The sequence below is a fragment of the Lonchura striata genome, chromosome 6 (assembly GCF_050655825.1).
Source record: "Lonchura striata isolate lonStrDom1 chromosome 6, ASM5065582v1, whole genome shotgun sequence".
In the NCBI taxonomy this organism is placed as follows: Eukaryota; Metazoa; Chordata; class Aves; order Passeriformes; family Estrildidae; genus Lonchura; species Lonchura striata.
This window is the reverse complement of record NC_140708.1, coordinates 14,986,211-15,010,494: the sequence shown is the minus strand read 5'-3', so window position 1 is coordinate 15,010,494 and position 24,284 is coordinate 14,986,211. Positions and strand designations below refer to the sequence as shown.

The following is a 24,284-nucleotide window of genomic DNA, read 5'->3' as shown; positions in this document are numbered from 1 at the left end:
GTCAAAAATAAATTCTCTCCAACTAAAACAAAATCTCTTCACCGTGTTGACCCAATCCTCCCCACCATTTGTTGTTGCTGGGCTGTGATGCAGGCGTGCTCAGCTTCCCGGTCGGCTCCCAGCAGCTGGCACACAGGAGAGCCCGGCACCGAGCCTGGACAGAGCTGCGGACACAAATACTTAAAGACGCAGCTGTGAGGGTGAGTGAGGGGACACTTCTGCCCTTGGCCACAGGCACTGCTATTGGTTCGGGGGTTGCTTTTTGCTCGTGCTGGTTGTCTCGGCGTGTCGGTGCGCGCTGCCCCGTGGCAGTGCAGCAGGGCAGCGCGGGCTATGGAGGCGCACTGACCCCCGTGGGCCGGGCAGCCCGGGCCCTCCACTGCAGGGCTCCCCGGGCCCGCAGGGCGGAGCCGCCCCGGCGCCGTCCCTCGGGACAGCCGGGCGGGCCCGAGCCGCCGGGGAAGGCGCCGCCGGCCTAGTAGAGGTCGGCGCTGTTCCTGTGGGGCGGCCGCGCCTTGCCGGGCTCGGGGCGGTCCGGGGGCCGCCGTGCGCCGCCGTCCGAGCGGCAGAGCCCGTCCTCGCTGCCGGCGGGCAGGCTGTCCAGCGTGCTCTCCTTGCTGCCCGCCGCCTGCGCCGGGCCCCCGCGGCGGCGGCGCGGGCAGGCGCCGGGGCAGCGCGCCAGGCAGCCGGGCAGCGCCTCGGCCGTGCAGGCGTACATGCCGGCCGGCACGGCCAGCACCATGGCGCACACGATGACCACGATGTGGATGAGCTTCTCGCGCTGCTCCATCTGGCTGACGTCGCTGCCCGTGACGAAGACGACGCACTGGCCCTTGCGGGGAGCCTGGTTGCGCACGGCCACGCACACCTCGTACTTGGTGGCGGGCAGCAGGTCGGTCACCGAGTAGGTGTTGACGCCGGGCCCGATGTAGATGGTGTCCTTGTGGGCGGCGTCGTAGCGGCCCACGAGGAGGGTGTACCAGGTCTCGCCCGGCTCGGCCGCCGCCGCCGCGGCCGCGAACCACTCCAGGGTGATGCCGTAGACCGTCTGCTTGGCGATGCGCACCTCCACGTGCGCGCCCGGCTCCGCCGCGGGCGCCCAGCCCCGGGCCGGGGTGGACGCCCACGGGGCCACCACGCGGAGGCTGATGGCCACCGAGGCGTTGCCCAAGAAGTTGGCGGCCGTGCAGGTGTAGTTGCCGGCGTCCGCTGGCCGTGCCGCCGGGATCAGCAGCTCCGAGCGGACGGTGTCCTCGCTGATGGGCTCCGTGGACACTGCGGGCAGAGGTGAGTGGGTCAGCGGGGAGCCACCGTGCCCGTGGCCGGTCTGGGACGGGACCCGCCCTGCCCAGGCACAAAGGAAGAGGGGCACAGGAGTGTGCCAAACCCCACAGAGCTGACAGAAAGCGTTGTCTGTCCGAAAGGCAATAAACGCGTTGGGACACGGGCATGGGAGACATGCGGTGTGTCCGCCCCTGACCCAGCAGGAGATGCTGCGGGCAGAGGCCGAGCTCCCCATTGCCGTCAGCATTCTTAGGTCAGGGCAGACCGGGAGAGGCACTGAGCAGGCACACCTACATTTTGGACACATGCTCCATCCTGTGTTAGGATTAAAAATGTCAGTCTCAAGAGGCTCAGAACGAAATAGGTGTAGGAAGGTAGAAAGTGTTGGGCTGGAAGTGAAATGCAGTTTTAAGTGAAACCTTGTCATCTACCCAAACAGAGGTGTGTGGCTGTGGTTGAGAAGAAACTGCATGTAATTAATCAGCATGTGCTTGTGGAAAGACACACAAGTGCTGCTACAGCACTGCAATCGAAGCAAATTATCAGTCCAGGATTAAGGGCTAATACTATCCTATTTAGTCGGCTGGTTTATTAGGGACACTGAACCTGTGCGCTGGCTGCCTGTATGTCTTACCTCACCTGATGAAAATAGCAACTTGTCCTATTGAAGGCTCTTAGTAAAAATAAACATGAGGGAGGACGGATTGGGAGGAAGAGGAAAAGATCTCATATTACAACACCTTTGCTAAAGAATGTAAATAAGCAAGACTTCAGATAAACAACGACCTCCGTTTCAGTTCATTCTGAACGTGAATGGACACAGACAGAAACAGGGCTGAACAGTTTTGTGGCTTGTGTTCTATTTCTTGAGGGAATGCGTGGGAATAGTGTAGGAACATACAAGTCTGTGTATAAGGGTGTACATATAATTATACAAAATGTGTGTATATATATAGTATATGACATAGTAAATTGTGTAGTGTATAATATATATAAATATACATGCATATTTCGATAACTACATTTTTATTAAATATGTACAACTAATATAGGATTAGTAGCTCCTACAATCATGTATCATGAGGAAAGAGCTGCTTCTTAAAATCCGCAAGTACGATAATTGTATAAAAGTGAGGCCATGCTCCTTTTATCTTTGACTGATGTCCTGCATGAAGCAGCTCTTCTTATGCTGGTCAGATGTGCTTAGATGCACAGGATGATTGAGATCATTTGGATTACTGCCACCACAATAACTGTGGTGTTCTAAAGGGGCTGGGTTGCTGTGGTGACTGTGATGGCCTGCAGACCTATGTAAGTAGAATAGCACAGCATAAATTTTTAATTAAAAAAAAAAAAAAGAAAGAAGAAAAAGCTTTGCTTACCATTAAATGCCCTTAAAAGTTTGAGTGCATAGGTCCACCAGACAGCCGGGGAAGGGCTGGCTTGCACAAAGCAGGTCAGGGTGATGTTTAACCCTGCTGGGACTGTCAGGTTGGTGTCAAGGGCTGAGGTCAGGGGCTTCGTGCAGCTGTTAAGCTCCACTTCGTGAAAAAACTTCCCTGTCCTGAATTTTGGGCCTGAGCAAGTTAGATAGGAATTCATCAGAATAATAGGTGGGCCCACAGACTTGATAAACTGGACAAATCCCCGCAGGCGACAGTCGCAAATCCAGGGGTTGTCATGGAGGGCCAGGACAGCATTGGAAATAGCTTCTAGCGGCCCCTCCGTCCTCTGGCTTCTCTGGTACACGGGCCAGTTGTAGAAGACATCCCTGGATATGATGGTAAGCTGATTTGAGGATAGATCTAAATAGGTCAGGTTGGGCAGATAGCGCAGCGCGTGTTCTGGAAGGACATCCAGCCGGTTGTGCTTCAGATCCAGGATTTTCAGAGTCGGGGTGTCTTGAAATGCTGTCCATGGCACCGAACTTAATTTGTTCCCTTGCAAGCGCAGCTCCTTCAGAGCTGGCAGGTATTCCAGGCTCTTGATGTGCATCACTGTGATGTTGTTAAAATTGAGCCACAGATACTCCAAGGCACTAACATTCTCAAAAGACCCACGAGGCAATTCTGTTAGGTGAGAATTTTCTATTCTGATTTTCCGGATGTCCTGAGGGATGTTTGCAGGGATCTGCCTCAGCAGTGCTGACATGCAGAGCAAACTCCTAAGGGGGAAAGCAGAAAATTTTCCAGGTCACAGACTACATTTGAGGCTAATAAACCAGTTCCCTATGCAGGTCTACAAGCACTTGAATAATTATAAGGTATTGTATACAGGGCATGCATAAGCCATCCATCCATCCATCCCTGGAGTTTACACCAATTTTGCCATAAAGAATGCAATTAAGTCATAAAAATGTCTATGTATGTAACTACATATTTCAGAAAAATAAGAGAAATCTCATTCTATGCTCACGACAGCACAATTCAAGTATTACAGGTGGCACTCCATGCATCAAACTGTTTGGTTTTGGTGCTCACATCACCAGCAAGTTCCTACTGGGGCTGTCTGAGCCACTTCACTGGTGCTACAGCAGGGGTAACAGTGTTCTTACCTTCCAAAGCTGTCCTGAGAACATGAGCATCCTGTGATGCAAGATGAAACAGATGGGTTTATCTCGTGGAAGGCCAGAAGAAGAAGAAAAATATGACAGAGAGGGTCCATATTCTCCTTTAAGAAAGCACTGTGCGGGGGTTTGCACCAAACACACCAACAGCCTCCAAGAAGCAAATCCTATTAGCTGTAATCTTCCTTGACGCAGAAATAAATCCTGCTGGGGACCCAACCCTATGGAAGACATGTAGTGTGGTTCTCAGTCTGTGTCTCAGTGCTAAAAATCACCCCCAGGATCACTCTTGGCATTTCTCCTCCAGCTGAGGGGATTCTGGCAGACATATTTATTTGGTTGGGAATATAAAGATGGAGCCAAAACCGCTTCTTTTGCCAAGTGCTTGCAAGTAATTAACCAGGCCTTTTTTTTTTTTTTATTTCATAGGGTCTGTCTCTGTCTCCTATATTTTAATGACTTTTATCAAGGCAGAAAGCCAGGGTAAGGGCCAGACTTCAGCTGTAATTTCCATAATGCCCCATTGCACAGTCCATCCTCTCCCAAACCCTGCCTGCAGCGCTGTGCAAGGTGTGTTCTACTCATGGTGAGCATGAAGCCTGCTCCCCAATCGAGGAACCTAAAAGCATGGAAACATAAGCATGGCACCTTTTTCCTCTGAAATATAGCTGTGGCCAGCCAGTCCATGGGTCTCTCTGACAAGAATCTCTAGGAAGTCAATCTCTTTTGTATAAATACAAAAGTATTTATAAATAAATATAAATTTATAAGTATTAATATTATATAAATACAAAAGTATTTTAAGTGCTGTTCTCTGGCTTCCGTCATAAGATACATGCTGACGGCCTTTCAGTCATCTTAAAAAACTGAGCCAATCTGAGAAGGGATTTTGAGTAACCAAATTCATTGATCTTTTCTAAGCCAAAATAGCAGGTTTAGTTATGCTTTCCAGGGAGTTCTGCGTTCTCCTGGGGCCATCTAGTGTGGATGGGCTTCACTACAAACCTGCACAGGAGCCTGCCTGGGAGAAGGGCTGCACCTCACTGCCTGTGTGTGATGCTGGGTCACAAAGCAAGATTAGCCTGAACCTGCTTAACCTCTAACCTATGGGACCAGAATAGGAAAGTATTTAAAGTGTGGCAGCTTAGAGCTATATGTGGCTCTCATGGTTGTGCTGCTTTCAGCCTGCAGAAGACACAGGCTTGATTCTGCAGTGCTTAAATCAACAGGAGCTTTTATTTCGTGGCAAATCAGCAAAATGAACTGGTGGGGAGCTTTTGGGGATTGATAAGAGTGCTCTGTTTCTGTACCCCATGTACAGGGAACGAGCCACAAGGAATGGGCCTGTGGGGATGTGGTTTCTGGCAGTGCCTGAAATCTAACCACAAGCATAGGGGATTTTTACGGTTTGGGTTTTTTAGCTGAAATCTTCCTTATTTGTCCATGGTGCAGTATTTGATTTTTCAACACCTGCCCTGTATTCAAACCCGTCAGTGAGCTGGGAAGGGGAAGGGCTGTGCTCTGTGGCACAGCAATGCAGCAGCTGTAAATCCCCAGCGGGGTGGTGGCTGCTGAGGAGGTTCTTGGTGAAGCTGCTGCTGCTGCTGCAGTGGGGGTGGCACCACCACAGCCCCTGTCACCCGAGGCACTCACTCATGGCACTTTCCATGGAGCCAAAGAGAGGAGACACCCATCAGCAGGGCTGGCTGGCCAAACTGAGGATGTTGCAGGAGTAACGGGCAGCTGCCAAGGGAGGGTGTGTCCTCCCCCATCATCCATCAGCCACTGAAGCTGAGGGACTCAGGGACCCCCACTCCCACCCAGCAAGTGCCACAGTCACTGGTGCCTTTAGTCTCTGTGGTCTGCCATGAAAATACTCCCTAATAAATACAGTTATATTTTTTATTTTAATAATTTTCTATTTTTACACTTTACCTTAATAATAATTTTATAGTAATAAAATAATAACATATAAGTAAAATTATAAATAAAATAATTATATTATAAACTATTATATAGAAAATAGAACCATAAAATAATTCTACATATTAATTTTATATTATATTATATTATATTATATTATATTATATTATATTATATTATATTATATTATATTATATTGTATTGTATTATATTATATTATATTATATTATATTATATTATATCGTATTATATCGTATTATATCGTATTATATCGTATTACATTATATTGTATTATATTGTATTATATTGTATTATATTATATTATATTGTATTGTATTGTATTGTATTATATTGTATTATATTGTATTATATTATATTATATTATATTATATTCTTATATATAATGTATATAAAATATAATATATTTCTATTATATAAAATATTTTATATAGTATTTTATATAATATTAATATAATATTTTATAATATTTTTATAATATTTTTATGTAATATTTTATATTATATATTATATATTATATAAAATATATTATATTATAATTATATTATATTAGGGTTTTATTATAAATATAATATAATATAATATAATATAATATAATATAATATAATATAATATAATATAATATAATATAATATAATATAATTAATATAATGTATTTTACCCTTTACGACAAGCAATAACGGTAACAAACTGCTTACGATGCAGTAGTTAGAAAACGTCTGGGTATCGGGGGAAATCCTGGGGTTGGCCATGTGTGTGTGGGCTGCAGGGCCTGGGACCAGAAAGCTTTCAGCAGAGTCAGAAGATCAGTGCCGTGATATGTTCAGCTTTAGGGGGGATGGGGCTCCTCCCTCTGGGGGGATCCGTGGCCAAAGCCCCCCAGATCCCTGGCATGTTCAGTCTGGCTGGGGAGGTGGCAGCACGAGGGATGGAGACACCCAGCAGGGATTCAGGGAGCTGGGATAGACAACAGCACACGTGGCACCGGGGCGGCTCTGGGGTGGGATGCTTTGGCTGTGCCAATGGCACCAGGAGGGACAGCTGGTGGCATTCACCACTTTTAAGGCCCAAATCTACTTTGCTTGAAAGGAAGAGCTCTTCCTTATCACCTTCCCACCCCTCCTCCATGGCCCATGGGGAGGGTCTTAAACTAAGTCACGTCTTCAAATGTCTTTCATGAAAAGTGAAGTGTTCTTTATTTACAGGTTTATAAACTACTGGAGTTTCCCTCCATGTAGATCTTCAGGCACAATGCCAAATGTCCTGGGATACAGGAAGAAAAATTACATCCAGGGTTCTCTGTTAGAAATACTTTATTTTAAATAAATGAATTGCTTAAGAGAGAAAAAAAAAAACAATAAAAAATAATTGCAGTTGTTTTCCTTTTCCCACATGACAATTCCTGCCAGTCTGACCTATCTTCTACAGGGCTAGAAAATGGCCTTTCAAAGAGTGGTGTTATTCAGTACCATGGGCCAATGCTCTGGCTGTTTTCAGGCTGGTATTTATTTGCTGCTTGAGAGGCCATTTATCTAAATATATCCAAACCCCAAGTGTACTCAGAAGGTTCATTATTAACCTGAGAGTCCAGTGGTGAACCAGTTACCTAAGTTAGATGAATTAGGGTAGAGAGAATGGGGAGGAGAAGGGGGGAGGGGGAAGTAAGGGAAATAAATCCCCCAGCGTTAGGCACAGTCATTAGGCTTATGTTCCCTACTGGACTGGGATTTTGCTGCCTTTTTAATTCCGCCCGGTTTATGCCTGCTTGTAAATTTAATGGTCACTATTGTGACAGCAGATGTCCACTCAGTTCAGCTGCTCTTTTACATCATGTGGCATCCTGGCTGAAGCCAAAATGCAGAACAAGCTGTCTAAAACTCAAGATGTCAGAATAAATCTCCACAGAGACAGTGTCTATGGGAAGTGGAGTTTAAGAGACTGCGCTGATTGCCAAAGCAAATGCCAAGAGATCACCCACTGTGTGCTGCCAGCTATGGCTGGGGAGTCAAACTCCATCTTGAAATGACATTTCTTCTTGTAAGAAATCAAGTCTGGGCTGATACTTTTCAGATAGTCCCTCTGCCACGGCTTTCAGTGTTAGAAATCACTGCTGGGCAGGACATAGGCATTGAAGGCTACAGTTGGGTATTTCAGATAGTGCATGTATCAAAGTGCTTAAAAATTGAGTTGACATAATATGGTTTAGTGGGCATGGTAATATCCTGTCCAAGCTTGTTAAGAGGGAGTGCAATAGCAGATGTTTGCTTTGGTTCTTACAGCACATCTTGAGAATTGACTTTAATCAAGAAAGAAATGGTTTCCTCCTTACCTGGAGGTAAGGATGAAACTAGGTGCCTAACAGCCCTTCAATGACAAACAGAAAATCCAGTGAGGTACATCTTTACATATCTGATACCTCTGAAAAGCTGACCCAGAGCATTGAAGTCACATCAGCTTCCTTCATGGTTTGAAATTTCCCTCATAATTTAGCAAGTACAGGGTTTCTTCTCTGACCAATGCCAGACAAGACAGAACTTGTGCAAGTTTGTTCTTGTTGCCTATTGTGTATGAACTATCAGTGCAGTAGAGAAAGGCTTGTCTTGAACAACAGCAATGAGATGATAAACTGCAATGCCTCAGCTATGAGACAGTGAGGGAAGGCACAGGAATGAGAAAAATCACATATTCTATTTGGGATCACTATTTATTGAAAGTACAAAAAATATCCAGTAGAGTCTGTAAAATTGAGCACATGCACAGTGAATGTCCCAGGATGATCCCTCGATGGAGCACAAGAAAAGAGGGCCAGGGCTGGCCCAGCTGGTGGCTTCTCCACAGCCAGCCCACAGACCGAGGCTCGCAGCAGGTGAGGGCTGCTCCTCACCCGGGCTGGTGCAACAAATGGCCCAGCTCATGTCTCCAGTCAGCTGAAAAGTGAATAATTCTGGTTCCCAGTCAGCTCCTGCAGACCTGATTTACAGGAAAGTCCTTGGGCAGCAGGTGCACTCTGTTCACCACAGGAAAACTTCAGGACAGCCTTGGTTCTTTAGGAGCTTACCCATCCAGGGCAATGGTAGGGAGAGTTTTGCACAGCCCAGTGCTCCTGCTGCATATGTGGGCAGGACCCAGGCTTACATACAGCAATCCTTGCAACTCAGCACAAAAACTGCTTCTGGAAAGACAGTTTCTTTCTGACTCTAATAAGCAGGCTGGACAAAACTTTAAAACATTTTATTAAACTTTATAAATAAGGAATAGATCTATTATGCACCATCTTTCATCAGTCAATTTGTTGCATTAAAATATATAATTTTACAAAACTTTATTTGTAAACCTAAAAATCTACACAGTCCAGTGATAGAAATAGCATGAATTATTTTATACAGGGACTGACAAATTCTCCCAATAAAAGAGAATTTCCTTGTCATAAATGCAAGGAGTACAAGAGTCCTTCAGAAACTCTTGTGATGTATCCCTGTTGCTGGTATTTTTGTTGAGATCAAATGACATGCTTTTTCCATCAGGCCAAGTAATCTGACATAAGTGAAACCCTTCTGTGTACAAGGAGGACTTGCAAAATCCATACAGGGTTCCATCCCAGCCAGTGAATCTTGTTAAGCCACACTGTACATACACATCCAGAATGTGAGTAGAAGTCCTTCCAATAAATTTACAAACACATTGCAGAACAATTCAGCAAGCTTTATCCATTAGCATTTCAACTTGACTGGATCTTTCCCATTCAGTATTTGGCAGAACATATATAATTTTCTTCATGAATAATATTTATTACAAAGAGAAAAATGTTATATACAGTATTGCTACATGAGGGACTTGAGTGGAAAATTACACATCTGGGAATTAGTTTGTGATAAGCACTCAGATTCAAATTCCAGTGAAGCTGCAGAACTTAAATGACTGGTCAGTTCACCCTGACTACATTTAGATTAATATTAGACAGGCTTTTTTCAGAGTCCTTGAATTTGTAAAATGTTTGAAACCCAAAAAGACTGCACTGAGACCATAGTCAGGAGTGGCTGATGTGTGCATGGCCAGTGGTCTGACACCACATCACTTTCTCCTACTCTTCACAAAGCAAGTTCTTTCCATGACCAAGTCACATCTACCTGGCTGATCATGTGGGCCTTCACCATGGGTTTTGCCAGGAGCTCAGGCAGCAGTGACAGAGCTGGTTTGGGAGATGTTTGCAAAACTCTCTAGTGTAGGTTTTCCAGTATGATTGCAAAGCATTACACCACCACACACAATGTGCAAAGTAAGCCATTTTATGATTGTAATGTAGCATAGCTGGTATAAAATATATTCTACTAATTACAATACAGATACAAAATCCCAGCTAGGACTGATACTGAAAGACCTTTACTATTGTTTCATATCTTTAGAACAGAGTTTAGGGACAAAATGCGATCAGCAAATGCTCTCTATTATGCATTCTTAGGAGTGGATTGTCTCTTCATTTTAATCTCCTTTGCACATTTCTCTGAATTCAGAGCATAGAGTTGTAATTATGTTGGACATATTAGAAAGGGTTGCTGGACATCTCTATTTGGTGATCTGTTAAGCATCAAGCTGTATGTTTCATGAAAACATGGAGGGTGTAAAAGGTAAGACTCTCAATCTTCACTTTCCTAAGTGTTTTTATTAAAATTACTAAATACTCCATCTTGTCAACCGAAAGAACATCAAAAGAGCTGAGAATGAAATACGTAGCATATTGTGGAGCGGGTCCTAAACAATACCAAGCAGAGCACACTCAGAAATGTTTCTTAATGTCCTTACACTTAGTGTGCATACTTCATTTGACAGGCAAAAAAAAAAAAAAAAAAAAGTGGTCCAAGAGAATGAGGCCGTTATCAGAGAAGCTTTTGACTGGGTACAAAGCAACCAACCCCAGGTGGCATGAGCAACATGTTTCTGTAAAGCTTGGGCACCGTCTATGCTCTTGCATCCTCTTCCAGAACATGTCAGAAGCATGGACAGGCTGGCCTGCAGTGCTGGCACAGAGTCACAGATTCAGCCACATGCTTCCCACTGGGGAGCTGACAGTCAGCCTAGGTGCTGTCAGCAGAAGTATTCATTAGGCTGTCCCTCTATCTTTGGTATGGCTTCCGAGTCCACGCTGGAGCGGGCAGACAGCAGCCTGTTGGACTCGTCAGGGGTGTGCCTGGTCAGGTACTCTCCTTCCACGCCTTTCGCCTTGGCCCCGGGGGACAGGCTTTCAAAGGTGACATAGGATTCCTGCACGTCCTTGGGCTTTCGCACAAAGCATTTTTTGCAGCGCCGTTTCAGTGCTCCACAGCAGACCACCAGAGTCAGAGGAACAGCAATGACACAGGCCACGCTGATAACAACCACATTGATGAGCTTCTGCGTCCCTCCTGCACTGACAACTTCATCTGTGGAAAATATGATGCACTGCTCCTTCCTGGGGATCAGCCCTTTCACACAGACACACACGATGTACTTGGTCTTTGGCAGCAGCCCATAAAGAGTGACCTTGGTCTTCCCTGGCTCCACATTGATCCGCCGCATGTCCCTCTCCCCAAAGACAGCATAAAGCACACTGAACACCGTGGTGTTCTTTGCCATAGGTGCCTTCCAGGCCAGGGTGATGCTCTGGTCACTGTCCCCTATGACCCTGACAGACCTCACCATCCTCTCTGGCTCCTGCTGGCCCGTGGTGGGGCTCACCAGCAGGTTCTGGGAGTTGCTGTCTTGTGCCATGTCTGGGAGGAGGACGCTGTCTCCGGTGCCCACCCCAGCCCCCAGGGTGGGCACAGTGGAGGTGGTGATAACATACCTTGCCACCAATTTGTCATTGTAGGCAGCTGCCTCCATCCCGCTGGCCTTGCCATTCCATGTGCCTTTGGCACTGGAGTTAGGGTCATCCGTGCCTTCTGAGTCTGTGATGATGAGCGAGATGAACGCCTCTGTTGCCCCCAGGAAATTCTTTGCTTTACAGATGTACTCTCCTGAGTCAAGGTAAGAGACTACAGGCAGGCCCAGGATAGACCAGCTCATCCCATCACTGGAAATCTCTTGGTGAACTGCAAGGCAGGAGACATGTTAAATAAACAGGCAATAATAAATGGAATTAATTCCAAGTTTGTAAAATATTAAGACTCCATCACCAAACATCTGCTCAATAAAGTATATGATAAAGAATCATGGTTTCTGCTCACCACTAAGAACATTACAAAATCAAACTGAAGAAAAGGACTATAATTAGATTATGTCAGGATTTGAACTGCTTCAAAATTAATATACATTAAAAAGTTGATGCTGTTTCCTCAAAATTAATGTACAGATTTAAAACATAACAGGAAAGGTTCTTCCATTAAAAATAAAAGCTTGAAAATTCTTATATAAGTACAATACTTGAAAGAGTGGATGGAGCAGGCAGCAACATGATCTATTAGAGCATTTGATGCAGACTGTGGAGGCAAAGAAAATGCAAACAATGGAGATGTTATTGTAATAAACACACACAGACTAGCCTAGAGTATATGGGAAAATAGTTGAAAGATAATATCCCTTCTACTACTTAATTATTGCAGGTGTTTATCTTTACAGAGGTGTACATTTGGTTACCACCAAATGATACATACATAGCTGCCTGTTGATTTGCTCATGTGATTTACTTGCAGACTAAAACTAGCTTTTTTTGCCTTTTTCTACTGGTGCAGAAAAAAAAAAATAGTTGGGATCTTGTGGAAAGGTAAAGCATCCTCTTCGTGATTTAACCAGCCTCCTTAGGATGGGCATGTGCTGTCTCAGCCCTTTTCTGCTGAAAGGTAAACCAGATATCTGAAAGGCAAAGGTGAGAGAATGCAAACTTCTCCCAAGCCCTCCTGGGGTCAGGATCCAGCCTTGGCAACTAGGGTCCCTTCCAATGACAGCAAAATACAAGATAAAATAAGTTACTTTTTCAGTTTAATTATTTACTGAGTATGTATTTTAAAAAACAAAGCTATGGGTCTACCTATGGCAATAACCTGTAGATACAGACTGTGTACTGTTTCTCACTCCTTTCTGCTAAGAACACCTCAAAATAGTCACATTGTAGCATTGGCACAGAAGCTTTTTATTGAAAGGTGCTAGCATCTGATTTAGTGTGGCACAAAATAAATCATTCTCAGTTGTAGCTCAAAGTAAACATAGGCTTTCAGGAAATCATCCCATTCTATTTTTTGTGGTGGCTCTCTTTCCAAGTGTAGGAGGCATGTTTGCAGCATGATGGGTACACATTATCATCATGAGGAGCAGCTCTGCTACATCGTGCACAACAGAACAATGACATGTGAAGATCCAGGAAACAATACTTACTACAAATGGTTCTACTGCTGAGAAAGAAAATTGCTCTCTTCCCTGTTCTGTGCACGGAGGAGCCCTGTAACCCTTTGAAGATCAGACCCAATATCTAGCAATTTATCTGCTGGGTTTAGATTCTCTATGGAAGTCAGGGCAGGACTAGGATACAGAAGTATTCAGGGCAAGTTGGAGGCAAGAAGGTTCAGGTCCTGACTGAAAACTTCTAGGACAAAAACTAAGGACAGCTGTCTTCAGCAGAACAAAGGCTTCTTCTCTCAATTCCATCACAAAGTAAAAGACCAGTGTTGCAATTACAGCTCCAAACTTTCTTGTGAATGGAAATGAAATCGTGATCAGTCACAAAACCAGTGTTGGTTTGAAGGCTTCCCCCAGGAGAGGTGCTCAGACCAGGTGGTCAGGGTTTCTTCCATAAGCCTTTTTTCCCAGGACAGCTTGTCAGTCTGTCAGAGGGAATGATTCCTCGGGGACATTCCCACTGAAGTATTTTAGTGGGTTTTTTGTTGTTTAATATATCAGTGATGCTGTATGTTTGCAACCTTTTCTTTTTTCTACAGCTGATCTGAATCCCAGTTGAATTCACATCAGACATCTCTCTGCCGGAGATGTTTCCTAATGGATTAGCAATAGAATACATGAATAGAATATAGAGTAATTCAGTGGAAAGCCTTTTCAGTGACTGAATTATTAACTAACTGAAAACAGCTAATTGCTACTATTGGAAATATTTCATTTCTTTAGCTCCAGCAGATTCACAGAGAATCCTCATCTCACCACCAGAATTGCTATGAAAGAAAGCAAAACTTCCTGCACATGATAACAGACATTTATCTGATAATATTAAGATCAACATATAAGTAATTCTATAGTCTATAGAAAATCACAGTGCAAGAGTGGATTGCACCTAGTACAGGTCTGCCTCACTCATTCCACGTGTGCAGAAAAGCTTAAACCAGACCCACCTGTGCCATTCAGGGGAGCCCCATCAGCTCTCCTCCAGCTGAGCTCGGGGATGGGCACGCCCGTGGTGCCGCAGCGCAGCAGCACCGTGCTGCCCAGGATGGTCTTCACCTTGGCCACAGATGTGTGCACCACAGGGCTCTGACACTTCCTCAGCTCCACCTGGCTGAAGAAGACTCCTGCAAGGCTCCGGGGGGTGAAGCATTTCAGCCTGGGCTCAATGAAGGCTATGTTAGGAGACTGGAAATTTAGGAAATGCACCATTTCGTACAGACTGCAGTCACACACCCAAGGATTGTCTTGCAAGCCTGTCAAAAAGAAATTGGGGCACTAAGTCACTCCAACAGCACCTTTTGTTTCTCCCACTTTGGTTTCTATTTTTCAGCAGGACAGTGTGGTAGACTCCCAGTCTGCTCCACAAGAACTGCCTGTGCAGGACTATGTGGGATAGGAGGGGTGTGTACCCCCACTGCTGCTGCATCTGATGGAGCCCACAGTTGCCAGAATGGAATAAATGTGACTTGCTAAAGTATCTCCAAACCTGATCTGAAATCATATTCTTTAAGTTTAAAGCAGGATTATTCATATAATGAAAACATTGTGATTCATGCCTACAAAGAAGCAAAACAAGAATTTATTATAAATACATTTTGTTCCAGGATGAAAGAAACAATTACTCATGGGAGAAGGGCTGTGGATTCTTCTGGCATGAGGAGACTATGAAGTCTCAGACAGGCCAGAAAATTCTCACTGGACATTCTTAAAATACTAGGCCAGATTATCATCCCACTTTTCACACCTGCAATAGCTGTGGCTGGTCCTACTTGCCTGCCATAGTTGTCTTCCAGCTCTGTTAGTCTAAGTTATTTTCATTATTTTGGTAATCAGTTGCTTTTCCTGAAATTCTAATTGATACTGGATAACAAGGAAAAACTGTTTTAGGGATTAAATTGGAGAATATGCCTGTTATGGTATATAAAAAATGTAGATAGACCATAACTATGTTCGGGCTATACACACAGAAAGAGATATATTGAAAAACACACTCCTGTTTCAGACTCTTGGAATGTTTATCTTCTTTATTCTGCTCTCCCAGTTTACACCTATTGAATTCCAATTCTGAAAAAAAAATATACATTATTAAAAATAGACCTGTGAAGATAGTACTGAAAAAGCAAATTTGGAACTGGAGCAATGCATATCCATGAACAGAAGTTGCTGCATTCTGATTAAATCTGTGTCATCCTACTTACAAATGTTCGCATCCAGCTGTGCTGTGGACAGGTATCTCTAATGATTTTAGCTAGCAGAATTGGCACCAGGGATATTAATGCCATCAAACCCCAGGCACACATTTGAAGCCTAAGCCAGGAGCATGGCTCCCAGGCATCCTGCCTGCCACAGGGGTGAGTTCTGCTCCCTCTGAGGGGGCTGCACCTCCTCTTTTCCTTGCACAGCCCAAGGACGTGCCTGGGGGCTGGCACCTGCCCGAAAGGGAAAAGTACTAATACTGCCTCAAACTGTTTTTAAGATGCTGTGGAAAAACTTCTGAGTGCGTTCCATATCTTCTTCCCAGGGCTTAGAAGAGGATCTAGAAGTGATGGGTTTTGGCAGGAGCTCAGTTCTAAATTAATATGTTATAGTGAAGGGGACTAAGTAAATAGTGAACATTCAGCTTGGCTTTGTTTTATGGCATTTTTGCCAGCAGTTTCTAGTTCATGCACTATATAACAATTGATCCCAGGTGAAGCAGCAGCACCCACAAAGCCCAGTGAGGCCTTGGCTGCCCTGCACAGCACAGTTCCATGGGCTCACGTGGGCAGCCCTCATGTGGAAAAGCTTGCACCCTTGGCACAGACTAGCAGCCAGCAACTTAGCAGAGGAATTACTTCTTCTTGAAGGAGTCTGCAAGTGGTGGCTCTGGAGTCACAGTGATGCACTGCAGACAAGAAATGGATTGGGCTGACTCTTTTTATTATTCATGATTTTTTTATGCCTCCATGAGAAACAGTCATGAGCAGAGTGAAACAGAAACATGCAGCTGTGTTTTCTCAGCCTGCTCCTGTGAGGGACATGCATTTTATCTCCATGGTTCCTGTGGGTGTCCACAGGATAGGACCTAGAAGCTGGAGTGTCTGTACATTACTGCATTAATTTTAGCATTGTACTCATATGGCTGCATGATTTTTTTAGGATCCTGGCACAATCAGCCTGTGCCTAGCTGGATACTATTCAATTTGGCCATGTGCATCAAGGCATGATTTGTTCTTGATAAAACACTCTCCTAATCTGTATTGAATGGAATAACATTTTTACACATAACTTGACTCTAAAAATAAAAAGGAAAAAGTATGATCTGGGCAGTCTTGCCACAAATGAAATGGGCAATCCCAAACTGCCAATTTTGGTTTAAAGAACTTGTTACTGCATCTGGCAAAACAGGATCGTGAAACACCTGCTCCTCTCCTGATACTAGTGAAACCTTCATCAACATCTGCTAAGGACACTAAAAGCTTTGTAGGTGGTATTTTGTACATTTTTAAAGTCTTGTATCTCTTTCCACTGCAGTCTGGTTTTAAAAACTTCACCTCCCTAAATTTATCAAGGGAACAAAGAGCAGCAAGTACTTGCCAGAGTGAGAGGAAACTTGCAGTGCTTCTGCTGAGATTATCAGCAGGTGCCTGAGCTCACAGCCCTGGCTGCAGAGGCTGTACATGCAGATGGCAACAACTGAGCCATCATCAACCTGTCATGGATTTGAACAGTGAACAATGGCTAAAGACCATGCAATAATCCCCTGAACGAAGAAACGGGCTCAGAACCTCACCTGGACATCCTGCAACTGAGAGTCAGCTGTGAGAAACCCTGACACAAAAATGGGTAATTGCCCCAAAGCTGTACCTCTGGGGAGCCTAGAGCTGCCACCAGAAAGGGTATTCTTGGCACTTCATAGGTGCCCTTCTTGGAGCTTCATAGCTGCCCTTCACCACAGCACTGTCTTGGTGTGTTCGGGTAGACTAGGGTTTAATTCTCTGAGAACAGATAAACAAGGCTCTGGGAAGAGACAAATTGGCAGCTCTGACCCAGATTTTATGCTCAGTCATGGCATTATTCCTCTTTAACTTAGGCATAATAAATAATCCGTCCTTTTATTTAGTTCTGCTTAAAATGGGTCAATTCCAAACACAGTGCTATTAGAAAAGAGCACACAAATGATGAAGAGCTGTAAATATATTTATATTTCTATGCAAAATGGCAGTGGCAATAACTAAAAAAGCCTTGAGCAAGAGTCACCAATTTTGTGCTGCAAAGATCCAAGCAAGTAATCAAATTTACTGCATAATAAGATGGGTGTGATGAGCCTGAGGCGAGTTTGTTAATATGCAGATGAATTTACACACATTATTTGGGCTATTAAATTGTATACGTATAATAGCAGTGTACTTGCTGTGGTAACCACAGTGGGTGAAAATGCTGTAAGGAGATGAGGAACCCTTGACATTTGTGTCCCCTGCAAAATGGCAGGTATTTCTCTTACCTAGGATGATCTTGGAGTTATCATTGGGGAAGTAGGGAACAGCTTGGAGGTTGGCCCAGGTGGCAATGAGAGCCTGAGGAAGAGTCATCAGCTTATTGCTAGACAGATCCAGGTATGTGATATTCTTGACATAACGAGCAGCATCTGAAGGGACTGAGGTGAGTTCGTTGTTGTGTAAATCCAAAAGCCTCAGCTGTGGCATCCCAGCCAGGCTCTCCCAAGGGAATGATATTAAGTTGTTCCCATCCAGCCTCAGCTCCTGCAGACGACGAAGGCCCTTGAAGGTGATGCTGCTGAGGCTGGCCAGGGAGTTGTAGGGCATCCAGAGGTACTCCAGGTTGTGAAGCAGGTGGAAAGCCTCTCCTGGCACCCTGCGGATGGCTGTCTTTTCTATCCGAAGCTTGGTTGTATCAACAGGGATGTTCACAGGAGGGAGGGTCATCTCTGGGTCATTACACAGCACTGTCCTGGTGGGGAAAGACAAGAACAAGCAAAGATGTGACTCTTATTTTGAAAATATTTGAAACCTTATTTTAATGCAAGATTTTGATCTGCCTTTCTATTTTCACAAGATTTCTTCTTGTCATTTCTTTCTTGCTGCTGATCACTGCATTATCACTGTAAATACAACAACTTGCAGTAATTCATATTACTGCCTTCTGACTGCAGAGAGTGCAGTGGTGTGAGTCCAAACCTGGCCTATTCAGTCTTCCTGTTGGGTTTTGCTATCAGGTCTTTTAGAGTACTTATGATAGCAGTGACAACATTCATGCACAACAGGATTCTAATGCAAGTTAAAACTAAAGGATCCATAAATTGAACTACAAAATCCCTACAAAAAGAAGCCTTATTGACATGTGGGAGGGCAAGAAGTTATATAGATTAAATATGACATGGGAACTCTGGTTTGAGAAATGAGAATAAGAAAGCCAGCTAACAACTCCTTGGAAGTACTCTGGAGTAAACTCTGCTTTACTATGGAGGGTGTGTAAAGATGGCAGCAGTCACTGCACCGCAGGCACGTATAGTCATGAGAGTGAAAGCACAGAAAATTAACTCTTTGGAAAATGCTATACTGAAAGCAAGGCAGATTTATGTGTTTTAATCATTCCTCCCCATTTCTAATCTCTAAAGGTCAAAGCATGAAAAGCCTGTGCTGCATTTTTGCAGCTTTCATACAAAAAATGTGATTTGGGATTGTAGAGAGCCATAAGAAATGAAGGGAGATAAAACAGGTCTCTCAGACTGAATTTTAATTTGCCTATCAGCAAGTAGGGGAAGGCAAATTCTTAACAAAATACCAAGCCACCTGCAAAAGGTAAGAGTTTGGATGGGTGTGTTCCAGTTCACTTGCTGAACAAGACACCACAAGAAATGTAATGTCATCAGTCAAGTAACATTTTTCTATCACACTCTCTATAAACAGAATATTACAAAGCTGTCAAAACCAGGCTGGTTTTGGCTGAAAGCAATTATTCCTCTACAATCAACAAAAATATATAACATTGTTGAACTGCTCAGGCAAACTTCCCAGATTTAAATGCTATTTGAGCCTGCAGTTAAATTGTTAATTTATAATCAAAACACAGTACATTACTCTCACCCAACACTTTTATTGTGGCATTAAATCCTGCCCACCCTCTGCCGAAAGTTGAGATTTTGAGGAAGATAAAAATCTATCAAATAAGAAAAATTTAGAAATCCACTTTCAATAAAACATTTTTACTTTGTGTAGTCATGTCACAAAATGTTACTAACAGAAGGACCACGGCAGTAAAGCAGAATGCTTCTCATAGTGTCCCTAAATTATGTCAGTGAGCACTGAACATTTAATCTATGGGATAATCTCCTTCTAGTGAGAAATATGAATTCATAATACATAAAAAAGGCAGCATTATGCTCCTTAAGGGACTAAGGATATTTGCTTCATTATGTATCTTACTAAAATGTACAACAGCTTTTTCCAGTCACTGAGAGGAAATTCCCCTGGGAACTGTCACATTTATGGAGAAATAATTGGCTCTCACACTGTTACACTCCCTTTTTAGCAATTGCAGGCTACTTGTGTCTCTACCATGCTTCTTCTTACTGGGAAAGTTTCTAGTATTAAATCTATAGTGCCATAAAAGAGATAAGAAAGTAGAGCTATTTCATGGGGTTCCAAAATATTTCAGTAATGAAAAAATATTTCAGCCTTGAGAAAGTTTATTACAAAGGATTTTGCAAATCCTGTATCTCTGTCACAAAACCTCCTCTTCTGTGAACCACACCTTATGAAAATATGGCCTCTATTTTCTTTAAGTCAGATACTTCGTGCTTACCCTTCAGAAGGACTCTTTTGTAACAGTCCTCCAGAGAAATATATGTTCAATGGCTTTGCATTCAAAGATGGATGTTCTTCTGGTCTTGCCTTCTTTTTTAATGGAAAGTTTCCACTCTGAGAATGAACTTCTTTTAATTTTTTTGTTACTGTCTGTTTTTTTAGTTCATTCTTGTATAAAGTATATTGCTATGCCTAAAATCTCCAGCTGAAAGATTTTTTAAGTAAATTGTTGGGTTTTATACCACAACGTGAATCAAATCTAGTCACTCTTTAGTAACAAACCAGCAGATCAGAATAAAACCTTTTAGAACCAGAATTTCCAGCAGAAAAGTAAAAAAAAAAAAAAAAAAATTGTTTAAATTTTATTCCTTTTTTGCCATTACACCAGCAATAATTATGTCACTTCTGTTCTCACAGAAGAGATGCCCAAACGCTTTCTCTGAAATCAGCTTACTGTGTTTTCAGAAGCTAATCCTCTGCAAATATAGCCAGAGCTTGGAGCAGCCGGAAAAATAATGGCCACAAAGTCCAGACACGATATTGTCTCCCTTGAGCATCCTCGCGGAGGAGCAGAAGCACCCCCCGACCCCGCCGCGAGAGCGTACCTGGCCTTGGTCCCCTCGCCGAGGCTGTGGAAGGCGCAGCTGCACTGCGAGGGGCAGGAGCCCCGTGCCCGGGGCAGCGCTGCCAGCGCCCAGCAGCACAGCAGAGTCCCCGCCAGCCACATGGCACCTGGGCATGGGCACACCTGGCTCTCGGCAGCGTGGAGGGCTCCGGCGATTGTTTTATCCCTCGCCGCTCACATCTTGTTAACTCCCTTTTGTTTTCAGCCACGCTGGGATCTTCCAGCGCTCGCTGAGTCCATCAGATAAAAAAGGATAGGCAGGGATTAAGGATGGGGACTTGAGTTATTTTCATGAAGGTGCTTATTGGTTCCTGGAACCGTACTAACGGCATTTCTTCCTTCAGCAGCCCCTTCAAAACGCCTTCCTCTGCCAGTCTGGGGCTCTCAGGCAAGAAAAAAAGCAAATATATTTTTGGGGGACCTACATCACAGGCAAGATAACTGATCTGACCAGGAATTAGCAATAATTTACTTCCCCGCAGAGGTGTTGGTAAGATTTAAAACAGTTATTTGTGCTAATGGAATGTAAGCCTTCTATCTAACACTATACATATATATATATATATATATATATATATATATAGTGATGCTATTAAAAGGCTTTATTTTCTTTTAAAGACTCCTAGTGTGATAAAGCAATTACTGAACTGTTGGCAACAAGTCTGTTACTGCTAAACAGTTGATAACCCAGTAAATACGTACATATTTCAGTTTCTACCAGGGCTAGCATCCACCTGCAGGACTGACCACTGTGCTCGGACTCGCTGACACAGCTAAGCTCAGATAAGTGACCCTTTTGGGAAATGCCACCTGGTGCAGGGCTGAGTGGCAGGAATTCAGGAATGCTAAGAAAAGCTCAGTTCTCTCTTAAGGTCAGCTGAAGACTCACCTCACTTTTCCAGCATTTCTCCCTGTTGTGGACCTGTTGATACTGCTTTTCCTTTTGGAATACATAATGAGAAGTTACCACTCAGAAATGCAGCAATAACACACCTATCTATGTACTACAAACTACTTGAAGGTTAAAGACTGTGCTTACATCAGTGTTGTTCCTAACAAAGATTGCTTGCCAGGATTTCTGGAGTGGAGCCCTTCTCTGCACAGTTCAGCCTGTGTTCTTCACAATGAAATTATGCTGGTGATATTTCAATAATTCTTGGTAATGAACTTTTGAAGTTTCAAGGTAATCCAGATGTGCTTTGGGGCTAACTATTAAACAGATATTTTATGATGCCATTTCACATAAGCTTGTTTCACAAGTTACTCTGATAATTAATTAAGGCTTGCAGAAATCATGTATTGAGAGGATGGCCCAAAGGATTACTTCCCCCCTGATATTTTCACATTCTACATTTACTGTTGTTCAAAGAGAAATTCAAGTATCTTATTATGTGTCTCCGAAGAGGTGAGAACATAATGCAGTGTTGCTCATGAACTATCCATAGTTGTTCTCTCATTGACTTCCATTAGGTCTCATTTCTAGATTTAATGATTTCTCAGTTCCCTTAATGATCTCCAAGCTAAGACCAAGCTTATTGGTTTTTTTAAGTGTACTCATTGGTCAGCTTGCCTTGCTGCCCAGACTCTGCTTCAGCTCAATACTTACAACATTGACTGAAACATCTGAAGTTAAATTCTATTTGAAAAGGCAGTGCAACATAATTAACCTGTTGCATCTGTTTTCTTTTCAACACATCTGATAAAGTAGTTTCCCTCTATTGGAGGTCTTGGATAATAAACTTGTAGAAAGCAGAACTATATTGTAGGGATTGCTTTCATGCACCTCAATTTTGCCTCACTAATGAAACATTTAAGTTACCACTAAATGGCAGGAGCAGTAGAAGTAAACTCAATTTGTAAAAATCAACAGCAATCAAAGCATACCTTAGCAGCAGCTAATGCTCTGCACTTTGTCAAGAAAGCTGCTATTTACTTAACATGACAGAGTCACTTCTGAACAAGAAAGAGAAAGACCTGGAGGTAGGCTGAGAGATTAATAAAACCAGATAAATAAAAGAAGTAACATGAACAGGTTTCACATCTTGTAGTGTATTCACAAGTGTGTCTCTGGAAGGAGGAAAAGGAAGGGAAAAGGACCAGTTAACTATTAACCCAGCTATGTTTTATCAGCACTTACATGTTGGAATTTTCCCTCCCTGTTGATTGGATTATTTTATAATCCTTCATCAACACACCACCAGATGATGCACATGATGGGTTAACCATCAAGACACAGACACCATGTTAGCCTTGATCTGAATGGTTAAGAGAGTGAGTCTGCCCTCACCCTGCAGATCTCAACAAGAGCTTCATCAGGAGAGTGGAAACCAGCTCAGGTAGGCTTTGGACATAAGGAACTGGAGGAGAAAGAAGTAGAGGAGCAAGGCCTTGGTGGGCAGGGAACAGATACATTCCCCTGGTTCACAGGCTACATAGATCATAGCATCACACAATGGTTTGGTTTGTTTGATTTGGTTTGGAAGGGATATTAAATATCACCTCATTCTGAACTTGCTGTAGTGGGCAGGACAACTTCCACTACAACCACTTGCTCAAAACCCCATCCAACCTGGTCTTGAACGCTTCCAGGGAGGGGCATCCACACCTTCTGTGGCCATTCTGTTCCAGGGCTTCACTGCTTCATAAACAGTAAATAATTTCTTTCTAATATATAATCTAAACCTGTCCTCTGCCAATTTAAAGTGATTCCCTCTTGTTACTACACGCCCTTGTGCAAAAAGTCTCTCCAGCTTTCTTCTAGGCTCCCTTTAGGTACTGGAAGGCTGCTGCAAATCCTCCCCAGAACCTTCTGTTCTCCTGGCTGAACAACACCCATTTTCTCAGCTTGTCTTCATAGGGGACATGCTCCAGGCTCTGATCATCTTCATGACTCTCCTTAGGATTTGTTCCAGCAGGTCCAGATCCTTCTTTCGTTGGGAGTCCCTGAACTGGATGCAGTACTAGAGGTGAAGTCTCAGAATGGAGCAAGCAGAAAAGAACAGAGAGAATCAATGAAACAGAGATGATGAAAAGAGATCCTTAAAGCTGTAAGAGGAGATGCCAGTACCTGCATGTCAAGGACTGCATGAGGCAGAATTGATGATGAGTGGGTTGCAAGAAGATTCTGCTTCTGCTTACATTCATGCTCCCTCCTTAATTCAGGGAGATGGGAGAAATAAAACTGGAAGCAAAATCTGATTGCTGTGTTCAACAAGACTATGAATTTGCTTCTACAAAAAATCTGGTTTATCCTGAAGCACTGTTTGCAGTACAACAGCTTTCTAGATTTTCATTCTATTTTTAAGGCTTAAGTGTATTACCTCCTCCCAACTACTGAACAGTTATTCACACATTATGCTATCAATGTAAAATGAACAGTCATTAGATAATTTCCTTGTAAGTGCAGGTGATATTTATTTGAGACTTTAAAATCAATACTATATTTTGCAGTGCAGAGTAAAAACATTTTTTTTCATGACAGACAATTCCATTCCATAATGAAACTAGTGGGAGTTAGGCTCTTTACTTACAGTTCTGCACTCCCAATCTTAATAATTGTGCTTCTTGCTGTTTACTTAGGAAGGGAAGTAAACAGTTTCTTCTCTGCATGAAACTAAAAATATCAGTTGTAGGAAAAAGCATACAAAGAAGCAGAATGTGTCATTCATCTGAAGTGTAAGAATTTGTTTTTCATTCG

At 43.4% G+C, this 24,284-nt stretch overlaps 3 protein-coding genes across 8 annotated transcripts in view; 1 reads left to right on the top strand and 2 right to left on the bottom strand.

Annotated features, from left to right (window-relative positions):
* The first annotated feature begins 55 nt into the window (after positions 1-55).
* RGR (retinal G protein coupled receptor) overlaps positions 56-24,284 on the top strand; it is a 52,943-nt gene continuing 28,714 nt past the window's right edge. For 3 of the 5 annotated variants that reach the window (XM_085582411.1, XM_085582413.1, XM_021536148.4), the window contains exon 1: positions 721-1,287. In XM_085582411.1, the coding sequence (XP_085438537.1) occupies positions 1,260-1,287 (28 nt within the window). In that variant the 5' untranslated portion in view covers positions 721-1,259. Of the gene's footprint in view, positions 201-720; positions 4,334-24,284 lie in introns of those variants that run through there. The other 2 variants (XM_085582412.1, XM_085582410.1) reach the window with 2 other exon arrangements.
* Positions 476-4,281, bottom strand: LRIT2 (leucine rich repeat, Ig-like and transmembrane domains 2). Its single transcript, XM_021536143.4, has 3 exons — positions 3,839-4,281; positions 2,667-3,448; positions 476-1,275 (listed from the first exon to the last, which is right to left on the bottom strand). Exons 1-3 carry the CDS (start codon positions 3,946-3,948, stop codon positions 476-478), a joined length of 1,692 nt encoding a protein of 563 aa, XP_021391818.3. The 5' UTR covers positions 3,949-4,281.
* LRIT1 (leucine rich repeat, Ig-like and transmembrane domains 1) overlaps positions 8,477-24,284 on the bottom strand; it is a 66,119-nt gene continuing 50,311 nt past the window's right edge. The window contains exons 1-4 of one of the 2 annotated variants that reach the window (XM_021536147.4): positions 20,568-20,700; positions 17,640-18,106; positions 14,104-14,409; positions 8,477-11,859 (exon numbers count right to left, since the gene is read on the bottom strand). In XM_021536147.4, the coding sequence (XP_021391822.2) occupies positions 10,874-11,859; positions 14,104-14,409; positions 17,640-18,106; positions 20,568-20,689 (1,881 nt within the window). In that variant the 5' untranslated portion in view covers positions 20,690-20,700 and the 3' untranslated portion in view covers positions 8,477-10,873. Of the gene's footprint in view, positions 11,860-14,103; positions 14,410-17,639; positions 18,107-20,567; positions 20,701-24,284 lie in introns of those variants that run through there. The other variant, XM_085582407.1, reaches the window with a different exon arrangement.

Coding starts and splice junctions, on each gene's coding strand:
- LRIT2 (XM_021536143.4), bottom strand. CDS start 3,948: ATGGACCCTCTCTGTCATATTTTTCTTCTTCTTCTGGCCTTCCACGAG. Junction 3,449..3,838: donor TCTCAGGACAGCTTTGGAAG/GTAAGAACACTG, acceptor TTTCCCCCTTAG/GAGTTTGCTCTGCATGTCAG. Junction 1,276..2,666: donor ACTTTTAAGGGCATTTAATG/GTAAGCAAAGCT, acceptor CTCTGCCCGCAG/TGTCCACGGAGCCCATCAGC.